Source organism: Bombus flavifrons, chromosome 14 (genome assembly GCF_040668555.2).
Source record: "Bombus flavifrons isolate JBK064 chromosome 14, iyBomFlav1_principal, whole genome shotgun sequence".
Taxonomy (NCBI): domain Eukaryota; kingdom Metazoa; phylum Arthropoda; class Insecta; order Hymenoptera; family Apidae; genus Bombus; species Bombus flavifrons.
In genome coordinates this window covers 8,468,940-8,478,706 of record NC_138455.1, presented here as the reverse complement: position 1 = coordinate 8,478,706, position 9,767 = coordinate 8,468,940, and the positions used below count along the sequence as shown (strand labels likewise).

Genomic DNA, 9,767 nt, shown 5'->3' with positions numbered 1-9,767 from the left:
TCAACCAAATGACATTTCAAAGTGTTTTAAACTACTAAGAAACATGGCGCTTCTGAATAAAGCAGATTGGTATACTCCAGCTCCTTTGTGGCAAAATGGTCCTGCACCTGGTGCATTTTATCATTTCCCGGGAGGTTCTACACATTCCGATGTCGGAGGATTGCAAAGATCACAGTAAAATACTTTATCGTCTATTCAATTTGCCTTAGAAAGATTCTTTTAAATATTGCATGTCATCTCCAATTTCATAAAAATTAATAAGCATATACAAATAATTGAAATATTTAAGTTTTCGATATTCTAATAAAATAAAAATTCGATAGAAAACATGAAATTTAGATTATATCGTTTAATTTAATTCTTCTAACCTTTTCAACCTCTACGACTTCGTCTTTTTGTAAATTGAATTGTGTTTTATTACTTTATAGGGCCCCTATGACAACTGGTACATCTGTAGTTGGAATCCAATTTAAAGATGGTGTTCTTATAGCAGCAGATATTCTTGGTTCCTATGGATCATTGGCAAGATTTAGGAATCTTGAACGTGTGATGAAAGTCAATGACAATATTATCCTTGGTGCAGGAGGAGATTATGCTGATTATCAGTGCTTGAAGAGCAACATTGAAAGAAAAATGTATATTTTATATATACATATATGTAATTGTTATTTTATAATAATTTTATAATTTTTTACTTCTTATAGTCTTGAAGAAGAATGTTTGGATGATGGTTTATCTTTAAAACCAAAAGCTCTTCACTGTTGGTTAACTCAAGTAATGTACAATAGAAGATCACGTTTTGATCCGTTTTGGAATAATTTCATTATTGGTGGTTTGGAGGGTGATAAACTGTAAGTATTTTATTCTTCTTTTATTTTTATATACATGCATAGTATTTTTCATTCTCCATTTAGGTTTTTGGGTACTGTGGATAAACTTGGCACAGGTTATAGTGACCCAGTAATAGCAACTGGATATGGTGCATATATGGCAACACCTATCTTAAGAAAAGCTTATGAAGAAAATAAAGAAATGACTAAAGAACAAGCAGTTGAGCTTCTATACAAAGTAATGCAAGTTCTTTTTTATAGAGATGCACGATCTTTCCCGAAAGTAAGTTATATAATTACATCAGAACCTTATATTTATACTATTTTATACTTATGTTACACTATAGGAAATATTTATATTTCTCAATTTTTAGTATCAACTTGGAATAATCACAAGAGAGGGAGGTGTTGAAATACAAGGACCATTAACTTTAGATAGTTACTGGGGACCTGCTATTATGTAAAGATAAATATAAATAAATTTTTCTTAATAAAATGTATTTACAATATGATTCTATTAAACGAAATTTCATTGTATCACCTTTTATTACAAGATGTATTTAAGGCAATAAAAAGTAAATTTCTAAGATTAATGAGTCAATACATCACAGCCAATATCAGTAATCAAAATGGTATGTTCACATTGTGCAGTTCGTGCATTATCTATTGTAACAGCTGTCCATCCATCTTCTAGAATTTTAACTTCATTACTACCTTGACTTACAACTGGTTCAATAGTAAATGTCATCCCAGGCAACATTTTTCCTTCAAAATTATTTGCTAATAATAACATAAAACATTTAAAAATTAAATATAATATAATAAATATTTAAATCCTTAGTATGTTTATAGATTATACCAAAACAGCAACATACCAAAATGAAAAATATCTGGTGGTCCATGAAAATAAGTACCTATGCCATGTCCTGCGAATACTGGCACTATAGAATATCCTTGTTTAGCTGCTGTTTCTTCTATAACATTCCCTAAAAATTAAGAGAGAGCATATAAAAGTCCTACAGCATATTCAGATTATTACAATCATTACCTATACTATTGAAATTTTCATTAGGTTTACAAATATCAATAGCATTTTTTAAGCACAATTCTGTTACACTTATTAAACGTTTAGCTTCATCATCACATTCTTCCACTTCAAACATTTTTGAACAATCTCCATGATAACCATTTAAATATACCTAAAAAGAAATAAAACATTACTTTGGATTTTTATATTTATAACTGCAAAAATATGTACATAAAATATATATTATAATATATTACTTCTACTAACTGTTACATCAACATTTAACATATCTCCTTTTGCTAATGGCCTTTTATCTGGAATTCCATGGCAAGCAACATTATTAATACTAGTGCATATTGACTTTGGAAATCCTTTATAATTAAGCGGACTAGGATAAGCTCCATTGCTTATAATCATTTCATGGACTACTGCATCTAATTCATCTGTAGTTATACCAGGCTGAAATAACAATTGTTATTTAAACTACGCTCTTAGTTAAATTTCATGTTTGTAGTTATTGTATACCTTTATGTATTGTTTAATATGAGTTAATACTTTTTTAGCAAAGCTACAACTGTCTCTCATACTTTGTATTTGATTTTTATCTTTAATTTCTGGTTTTTTTGGACCATCATGAGGTATTGAAGATTGACTGTAAGAAGGTTTAGGGATATACGGTGGTACTTCTCTAATTTCAGAAACTTCCCATGGTACAATAACCTCGTAACTTCCAAAAGAATTATTTATAAATTTACGTGGTATTGTCTAAAAAAAATTATTACACTGAATAGTTGTATGACAATATAAAATAACACTGTTTTCTTGAAATAAACGTACTTTGGGTTTTCTTTTAAAAAAGCTTCTGAGAAACATTTTTGGGGTATTTATATAATTATAATTTGAAACAAAAGATCAATTAAAAAGTTCCGTATTTATGATTTTATTATATTTATAATTTTCATTCTTGTTCCTAAAAAAAATCTATTAGAAAGATATGTATATGGAGTTTGTTTAAATTAATGAACTGAAAGAAACCTGAAATTTGACGTCACTTCATTGACTACGTACAAATCAGCTGATACAAGAATTGTTCGATAAAATAACCTTGAAAAATCTACATTCACAAACCATGAATGCTATGAAATCGTTTCGTGAAATACTAGCGCACGCAAAGAACGTGTTAATATTAACTGGTAGTGGAATTTCTGCAGAATCTGGTATCCCTACATTTAGAGGTGCTGGTGGTTTCTGGAGAAAATATCAAGCTGAAAATCTTGCAACTCCAGAAGCATTTGCAGCAAACCCTTCTTTAGTTTGGGAATTTTACGAATATCGTAGAAGAGTGGCGAATGAAGCTAAGCCTAATAGGGTATTTTAAGAAGTACATTTTTTTATTTCTAATTAATACACATTTCTTAAAAAATTATTTGTACATTAAATTAAGTTTTTAGGCTCATGAATCAATTGCAGCTTTTCAAAATCGTTATTTAAAAGAAGGTAAAAATGTTACAATTGTAACACAAAATATCGATGAACTTCATCAAAGGGCAGGAGCCAAGGATGTAGTGGAGCTTCATGGTTCGCTGTATAAAACTAGATGTACAATTTGTCATGAAATTGTTGTGAATAAGAATATTCCAATATGTCCTGCATTAGAAGGAAAAGGGTAAGATATCCTTAATATTTCATTATAGATATTATTAATATAAATATGAATAGGTCGCCAGATCCAAATATTATGATTTCTGATATTCCAAAAGAAGATTTACCTAAATGTGCAAAAGAAGATTGTAAAGGTTTACTAAGACCTTACATTGTATGGTTTGGTGAAAATTTGGATGACTATATACTGGAACAAGCTTGTGAGTATTTTTCTATCTATATAAATGTGCATTAGAAATTTTAACAATAAATTATAACATTTAGATAAAATAACTTTTTAATAACATAACAATGTTTTCTATTTAAATATTAGATACCGCCGTTGAAAACTGTGACGTCTGCTTGATTATCGGTACTTCATCTATAGTATACCCTGCGGCAATGTTCGCACCGCAAGTAGCACAACGCGGAATTCCTGTTGCTGAATTTAACTTAGAAACAACTCCCGCTACAAACTATTTCGAGTAAGTTAAAATTATAATTATCGCAAACATTCTGTAGATAAAATAGATATATACATGTAATGTAAGAAAATATAAAATGTAGTAATATATTCAAAATCTTATGATATCTTGTGACAATCCTGAGATATTGAAATGCATGTAAAATATTCATAAATAATTTTCGAAGTCTTGCACTTTTTTACTTGAACTATTTATATGACGTATATCTGCAACAAAATAATATACGCATTATTTAAAGGTACCATTTCCAAGGTCCCTGTACCATTACTGTGACAGAAGCTTTAGAACCTTGATTCCCAAAAATTAAACGAACATAGAAGTTATAATAGTTTACCTTGTACTAGGCATACTTCGGTATTTAGTTCAAGATGGTTTAAATACTCCAACCATGATTGTTGTTTGGTTGAAAGGACATCTCGTGGGCCTTTCACTTCTATAATTTTATGCTTTAAGAAAAAATATGTATTTTGAAATTAAAAAAGAATAAAATATTAATTTATAACAAATTTCATTTTTTGTAAAATGTATGAATAAAAGTATGAATAAAAATATATTTCTTAATACTTTTTCTCAATGTTATTTATTAAATAAATACTCACCCTTTTGGTATCATAATTCCATACAATTAAATCTGGAAATCCAGCTTTCCAGAGTTTGAAATTGTCAATCAGTCGTTTACAAATCCCTATTACACCCTGAGTTCCCAAACAATGTACTATTTGCTATAAAATAGTTTTTCATTGTGCATTACTAAGATTTATGATATGTTGGATGATAAAACAATAGAATCAGTAAAATATGCACCTTCAGTTGTAAACTATCTGACTTAATTGGACTTGATGACATTATCGATTGATATCGTCCAATTTCCGCGAACTTATCTTGCATGAAAGAGCTTAAAAACTCAGAATTGAAGTTACCAATAATTTTAAGTTTCGTATCTATTTTTTCTTTCCTATTTTCATAAAATTCGCCTGTAAATAAATCACTCGGAGCTTCTTGATATGGTGATGAAAATGCTCCAGGAACATGCACATCATACAATTCTTCCCAAAACAAAGTACAAAATAGAGTAATCGGTAATGCACCTTCCAAATGCAATCCATCAGGGAATCCTTGTTTCTGATAATAGTGGAATGCAACAGTTTCTACCGTACCATAACTTTGACCATCAGTATTACTTTTTATACACCAAGTACTTTTACTGCCTGCAGTATTTCTAGAACAATTTAATTTCACATTGTATCTAAAAATAAAAAAGGCAACGCGTATGTAATTAAATTTACCTTGGCATTTCTGTGGCGTATATAGTGACGGACCTGCTCTGATAAAACATGGGTGATATAACATCCTCCAATATACAATGATTACCTAATATTTTATTAAGAGTATCTCTCGTGCTTGGTTTAATTCCATTTTTCTTCTTCACAATTTTTCTTGCTCTTTTCATAAGATTTATTTTATCTATTTGTGTTATGTTTTCTGTATTTAAGGCTTTTATTATAATGGATGCACATGTTTCTATGTCTTTGTGGTGATGCATTTCAATGAGAGCTAATTCATCATACCATTTCCCTTTACATGTATGCATATAACAATTTTGCTCCAATAAGAACAATAAGATCTCTACCACTCGCTTTTTATTTTTGTTTGTTCCATCTCCGTTTTTTCCATCTTTGGCCTTTTTATCATTACCCTTTTTAAATGCTTCTATTGATATGGAAAGAATTTTCATCCACACAAATGCTGGCATATAACGAGTAACATGTTTAGGAAGCATAGAATTTTCTGATCTACAAAAATTAAAGCTGAGATTATTGAACACCTTTTCCATTACAATAGTAAAATTTAAATTACCTTAACGACTCATCCTTCAATAAACTTTTTAATATATCCATAGCATAGTTGCCATTATTTTTTACTTCTTCCCAATTTTTTTTCTCTATATATTGTAATGTTGTAGATAATACAGATCTGACTGCTACATAACTACAAATACAAATAAATTTAGGTCAATGAAAATTATAAAAACTTATCTCTATTTTTAAATCTATTGCTAATTTGTAAAAGTAAGTTTACCTCATTAGATGCAATCTAGAAGAAAATATTGGAAAATAATGCCCAGAATTTGTTGGGAATATTATTTTCCCTAAATAAATATCACATAACATATGAAATGTATCTGCCAGACTATTTGCTGGATCTTGATTTGGCATCAACAGTATTATTATCTTATCAATAATATTCCATGTTTTGAAATTTATACATACACAAAAATCTATTATGTCCAAAATTGAATCATATAAAATACTACCTGGAGTCTTCATTCCAGGAAACAAAGATTTTTTATTTGACAATTGTAATAACTTTTGGATATTACTTTTTTTGTTTCCTTTAGGATTAATTTTCATCTTTTTACAAAGTTGCTGTATTTCAGTTACTTGCAATAATTCAAGTATTGTATCTAATTTCTCATTTTTAATATCAAAACTACAAATAGATCGTGAAGCAAGAACTTCAAAAGTATGCTTTAATTCTGTAGCTATTTCTGGGTAAACTACGCTACTTTTCCTAAACCATGTCCTCTTTCTTTTTATCATCCTTGCCAATAACATTTGAGCGTCTTTAGGAAGCGTGATTATAGAAAATATAAAATCAAGTTCATCTTCATTGAAATAATTACAATTGATAGGATTAGAGAGTACAAGGAAAATAGTAGTAAATAAAGTTTTTGAATTCAAATCATCACATAAGTCTATGTCACTTAATTTATACTTTGTTGCAACTTCACTATTTATGTTATTATCTGTGTCACTATATGTATCAAATGTTTTTGTGAAATATATACTCTTTAGATCAAACTCTGAAATATCATCTTGCTTTGCTAAATTCATATATTTAATAGCCTGAGTTAAAATGTCAGTATCTATATTTTCACCAAACAGTTTCTTCCTTGCATTAACTCTTGGAGATTTATCAGGTGATACTTTGGAAATATAATTTGATTTTTTAGGTGTTGAGGAAGGTGTTGAGGAAGGTGTTGAGGAAGGTGTTGAGCTGTTAGAATTTCTAAATAGAAAAATATTTTTATCTGGAGTTCTTAGTTTCTTATTTGGAGTATCTTTTAAATGACAATTGTCTTTAATAATAGGTGATGATGTTTTCATATAACTATTGTTTCTTGATTTACTTTCTGGTGTTTTTTGTAATTTCATACTAATATTATTTGGTGGTGTCTGTCTATTAAAATTTGAAGAATTTTCTAACTTGTTATTTGATGTTATCAAACAATTTCCATTTTCATTTAAAGTTTCTCTTTGTATTTCATTTATTGTATCAATCATTGATAGTTCATATTCTTTATCAAGTTCATGCTGTGATATTCCTCCTAAATAATCATTTCCACACAATGATACATTATTGCTTGCTATCTGAACATTAGTTTGAGTCATTTTTGCATCATTTAAGTTAACATCATGCATTTTATCCAACTTCTCATATAGAACTATACAATCCAATTCTTTAGTTGCTGACAACGAAACATTTGTTTTTTCATTTCCCTCCTTCTTCCTCTATAAAAGTAAAAAAAGATATAATTTAATTTCATACAATACCTTATTTTATAAAAAGAATAGGGTTATAAAGAATATAAACGTCAGCTAACCCTTTTTGAATAAGGCATACTTTTTGACCTAGCACATTTTTTAACATTTATCACAGTCGATTTTTGTTTGCCGATTGATTTATAGAATTCATCAATGCGTGTTTGTTGCGACATTGTTTTATATTTGCCTCACAATAAAATAATTGCACTTTTTAAATCATTATTGTCCATGCCAATTTTTGACTTTCTTTGTTACATATATAAGTAAAGCGTGATATAATATTAAAAAACTATCACTTTAATAAATGCTTCTATTTTCCACAGATGTATATCAATTTCTTTATTTTTATCAATAACATAAAGAGGAAGACTAAACCACACCCATAAAATATCTCTGACTAATTAATAGTCTTGACTCATCTTATAAAGTGTCAAAAAACTTATACTATACATTATGATACGCGATATTTAATTGTAGAAGTAAACCTACGTGCTACACTGCTATCATTCTCATATGTTCTCGCGAGCGCGGGCTCCGACTTATGTGGATACGCACCTGCATACGCACATACATACGTACATAATGTATGTATATGTAGAATATAGATAAGGCTATAGTTCAGTTTTCAGTGAACACGCGTTCAGAAGTTCTGACTAAGCACAGACTTCTGACAGATATGCGGCTTCTTTTATTCCCGCGAATTGTTCCCTCCTTCAAGACGGAAGTAGAAAAGGAACGACGTCACCGGATTTGTTCACTTCTTCCTGAATTCTGATTCTATGTATATCAAAGATACACAGAATACTCAAATTAAGTAAAATTCCACTTGTGATCAGCATTGCACTAGCAAAATAAATTGTTCTGTTGTAGCCAGCAATAATTGTTTATTAATAACTTTGATAAAAAGAACTTCTTTGTCATAAGGTTTATACTGACATTGTATGTATCACACATAAAAAATTATATAAAACGTATTCATTTCCATAAAACATTGTATATACTTACTACAGTATATTTTAACAGAAGTCTTAAATAAGATGTTTACCAAACCAATGTTTTGCCGCCATATTTACCCATATGATTTACGATATACATATGTATCTATACATACATACGTATATGGCTTTATTACCGGAAGGAATTTCTTATTTGACTTTTTGCTTTTTTAAATCTAATATGTTTACAATAAGTACAATTATATAATTTAGTATCAAGTACTATTCATACTATACTAAGCAGCGAAGGACATCGTAATGAGTATATAATGAGATCAATTAGTCAGAAATAGTTAGAATTATAAGTTTCTAGGTATAAAATTCTGCAGATTATAATGCCTCTAACGAGAAACAGATTTCTAACACTTTAATTTGTAATAACATTCTCTCTATATAAAGTTTGTTAAAGTCGACGTTATAATACAAAATATACAAATAAATAAAATAATATTCATATTTGCTGGCATTTTTATCTGATCATCCTAAAAATAAAAAAAGGTATATAACCTTCAATGGTGCAAAACGGATTTAAAAATTTGCAAAAAAGCAAATACTATGAATAAAAAAAATTCTCATATTTGAAACATAATAAAAAGTTATAAAAAATTCTATTTTCACAATTTTATACAAGATAATTGTATAGAATTCTATATAGCATGAATGTGATATTTATAAAAGAATAAACCTGTGAACAAATTTATTTTAAAAAATGTACAAAGAAAATGTAATTTTTCTATTTCTTTCAAGTTTCTCGAGCAAGAATTAAGTATACAAAGCATCATCGTAAACAAATTTTATTTTATAATTATTCTCAGCTAGGAAGGTAAAGCTACGCGATGTAATCTGAATTTATTTTAAAATATTTGCCTGTTTAAATTTTGTTGAATTTATGTTTGTTACGAATATTTTCTTGTTAGCGGTATATGTGAAATGCAATTGCATCCTGCTCCTTCTTCACTTACGATTTTTTAGGAAACAAATCATTTATATATTTTAATAGTTAGTATAGCAAATACTGTGTTGTCGTATAATACGTAAAACATTCATTATAATGTGATTGCAATGTAAATACAATAGATAAAATAAAAAGTAGACTTCGACCTGTTGACATGAATTACATAGATGTATATCACATATATATGTTTTATACTGAAGAACTATTTTTTTCATTTTTCTTCTTTTAC

The 9,767-nt window shown here is 28.5% G+C and overlaps 4 protein-coding genes across 4 annotated transcripts; 2 read left to right on the top strand and 2 right to left on the bottom strand.

Moving 5' to 3' along the window:
* The first annotated feature begins 10 nt into the window (after positions 1–10).
* Prosbeta7 (proteasome subunit beta type-4) lies at positions 11–1,357 on the top strand. Its single transcript, XM_069127882.1, has 5 exons — positions 11–174; positions 429–635; positions 705–851; positions 915–1,113; positions 1,205–1,357. The coding sequence occupies exons 1-5, from the start codon at positions 44–46 to the stop codon at positions 1,292–1,294; spliced, it is 774 nt and encodes a 257-aa protein (XP_068983983.1). The 5' UTR covers positions 11–43; the 3' UTR covers positions 1,295–1,357.
* Positions 933–3,031, bottom strand: LOC138187276 (methionine aminopeptidase 1D, mitochondrial). Its single transcript, XM_069127880.1, has 7 exons — positions 2,893–3,031; positions 2,695–2,827; positions 2,383–2,622; positions 2,125–2,316; positions 1,879–2,029; positions 1,706–1,816; positions 933–1,610 (listed from the first exon to the last, which is right to left on the bottom strand). The coding sequence occupies exons 2-7, from the start codon at positions 2,728–2,730 to the stop codon at positions 1,420–1,422; spliced, it is 921 nt and encodes a 306-aa protein (XP_068983981.1). The 5' UTR covers positions 2,731–2,827; positions 2,893–3,031; the 3' UTR covers positions 933–1,419.
* On the top strand, positions 2,987–4,546 carry LOC138187277 (NAD-dependent protein deacylase sirtuin-5, mitochondrial). Its single transcript, XM_069127881.1, has 5 exons — positions 2,987–3,226; positions 3,309–3,523; positions 3,577–3,719; positions 3,833–3,983; positions 4,222–4,546. Exons 1-5 carry the CDS (start codon positions 2,987–2,989, stop codon positions 4,274–4,276), a joined length of 804 nt encoding a protein of 267 aa, XP_068983982.1. The 3' UTR covers positions 4,277–4,546.
* Positions 3,779–8,382, bottom strand: LOC138187279 (fanconi-associated nuclease 1). Its single transcript, XM_069127883.1, has 9 exons — positions 7,648–8,382; positions 7,366–7,555; positions 6,063–7,212; positions 5,841–5,972; positions 5,270–5,776; positions 4,788–5,202; positions 4,583–4,705; positions 4,318–4,429; positions 3,779–4,189 (listed from the first exon to the last, which is right to left on the bottom strand). Exons 1-9 carry the CDS (start codon positions 7,759–7,761, stop codon positions 4,131–4,133), a joined length of 2,802 nt encoding a protein of 933 aa, XP_068983984.1. The 5' UTR covers positions 7,762–8,382; the 3' UTR covers positions 3,779–4,130.
* Between the last annotated feature and the right edge of the window lie 1,385 nt (positions 8,383–9,767).

Bases quoted from the DNA above. Each gene is read 5' to 3' on its own strand.
- LOC138187279 (XM_069127883.1), bottom strand. From the start codon at position 7,761: ATGTCGCAACAAACACGCATTGATGAATTCTATAAATCAATCGGCAAA. The intron at 7,213-7,365 runs TATCACAGCATG...GACAGACACCAC, and splicing joins AAATGATTATTTAGGAGGAA to CAAATAATATTAGTATGAAA. The intron at 4,706-4,787 runs GTGCATATTTTA...ACTATTTTATAG, and splicing joins CAGATAGTTTACAACTGAAG to CAAATAGTACATTGTTTGGG.
- LOC138187276 (XM_069127880.1), bottom strand. From the start codon at position 2,730: ATGTTTCTCAGAAGCTTTTTTAAAAGAAAACCCAAA. The intron at 1,817-1,878 runs GTAATGATTGTA...CTTAATTTTTAG, and splicing joins TGAAAATTTCAATAGTATAG to GGAATGTTATAGAAGAAACA. The intron at 1,611-1,705 runs GTATGTTGCTGT...TGTTATTATTAG, and splicing joins ACCAGATATTTTTCATTTTG to CAAATAATTTTGAAGGAAAA.
- LOC138187277 (XM_069127881.1), top strand. From the start codon at position 2,987: ATGAATGCTATGAAATCGTTTCGTGAAATACTAGCGCACGCAAAGAAC. The intron at 3,227-3,308 runs GTATTTTAAGAA...TTAAGTTTTTAG, and splicing joins ATGAAGCTAAGCCTAATAGG to GCTCATGAATCAATTGCAGC. The intron at 3,984-4,221 runs GTAAGTTAAAAT...CATTATTTAAAG, and splicing joins CCCGCTACAAACTATTTCGA to GTACCATTTCCAAGGTCCCT.
- Prosbeta7 (XM_069127882.1), top strand. From the start codon at position 44: ATGGCGCTTCTGAATAAAGCAGATTGGTATACTCCAGCTCCTTTGTGG. The intron at 175-428 runs GTAAAATACTTT...ATTACTTTATAG, and splicing joins GGAGGATTGCAAAGATCACA to GGCCCCTATGACAACTGGTA. The intron at 852-914 runs GTAAGTATTTTA...TTCTCCATTTAG, and splicing joins GGTTTGGAGGGTGATAAACT to GTTTTTGGGTACTGTGGATA.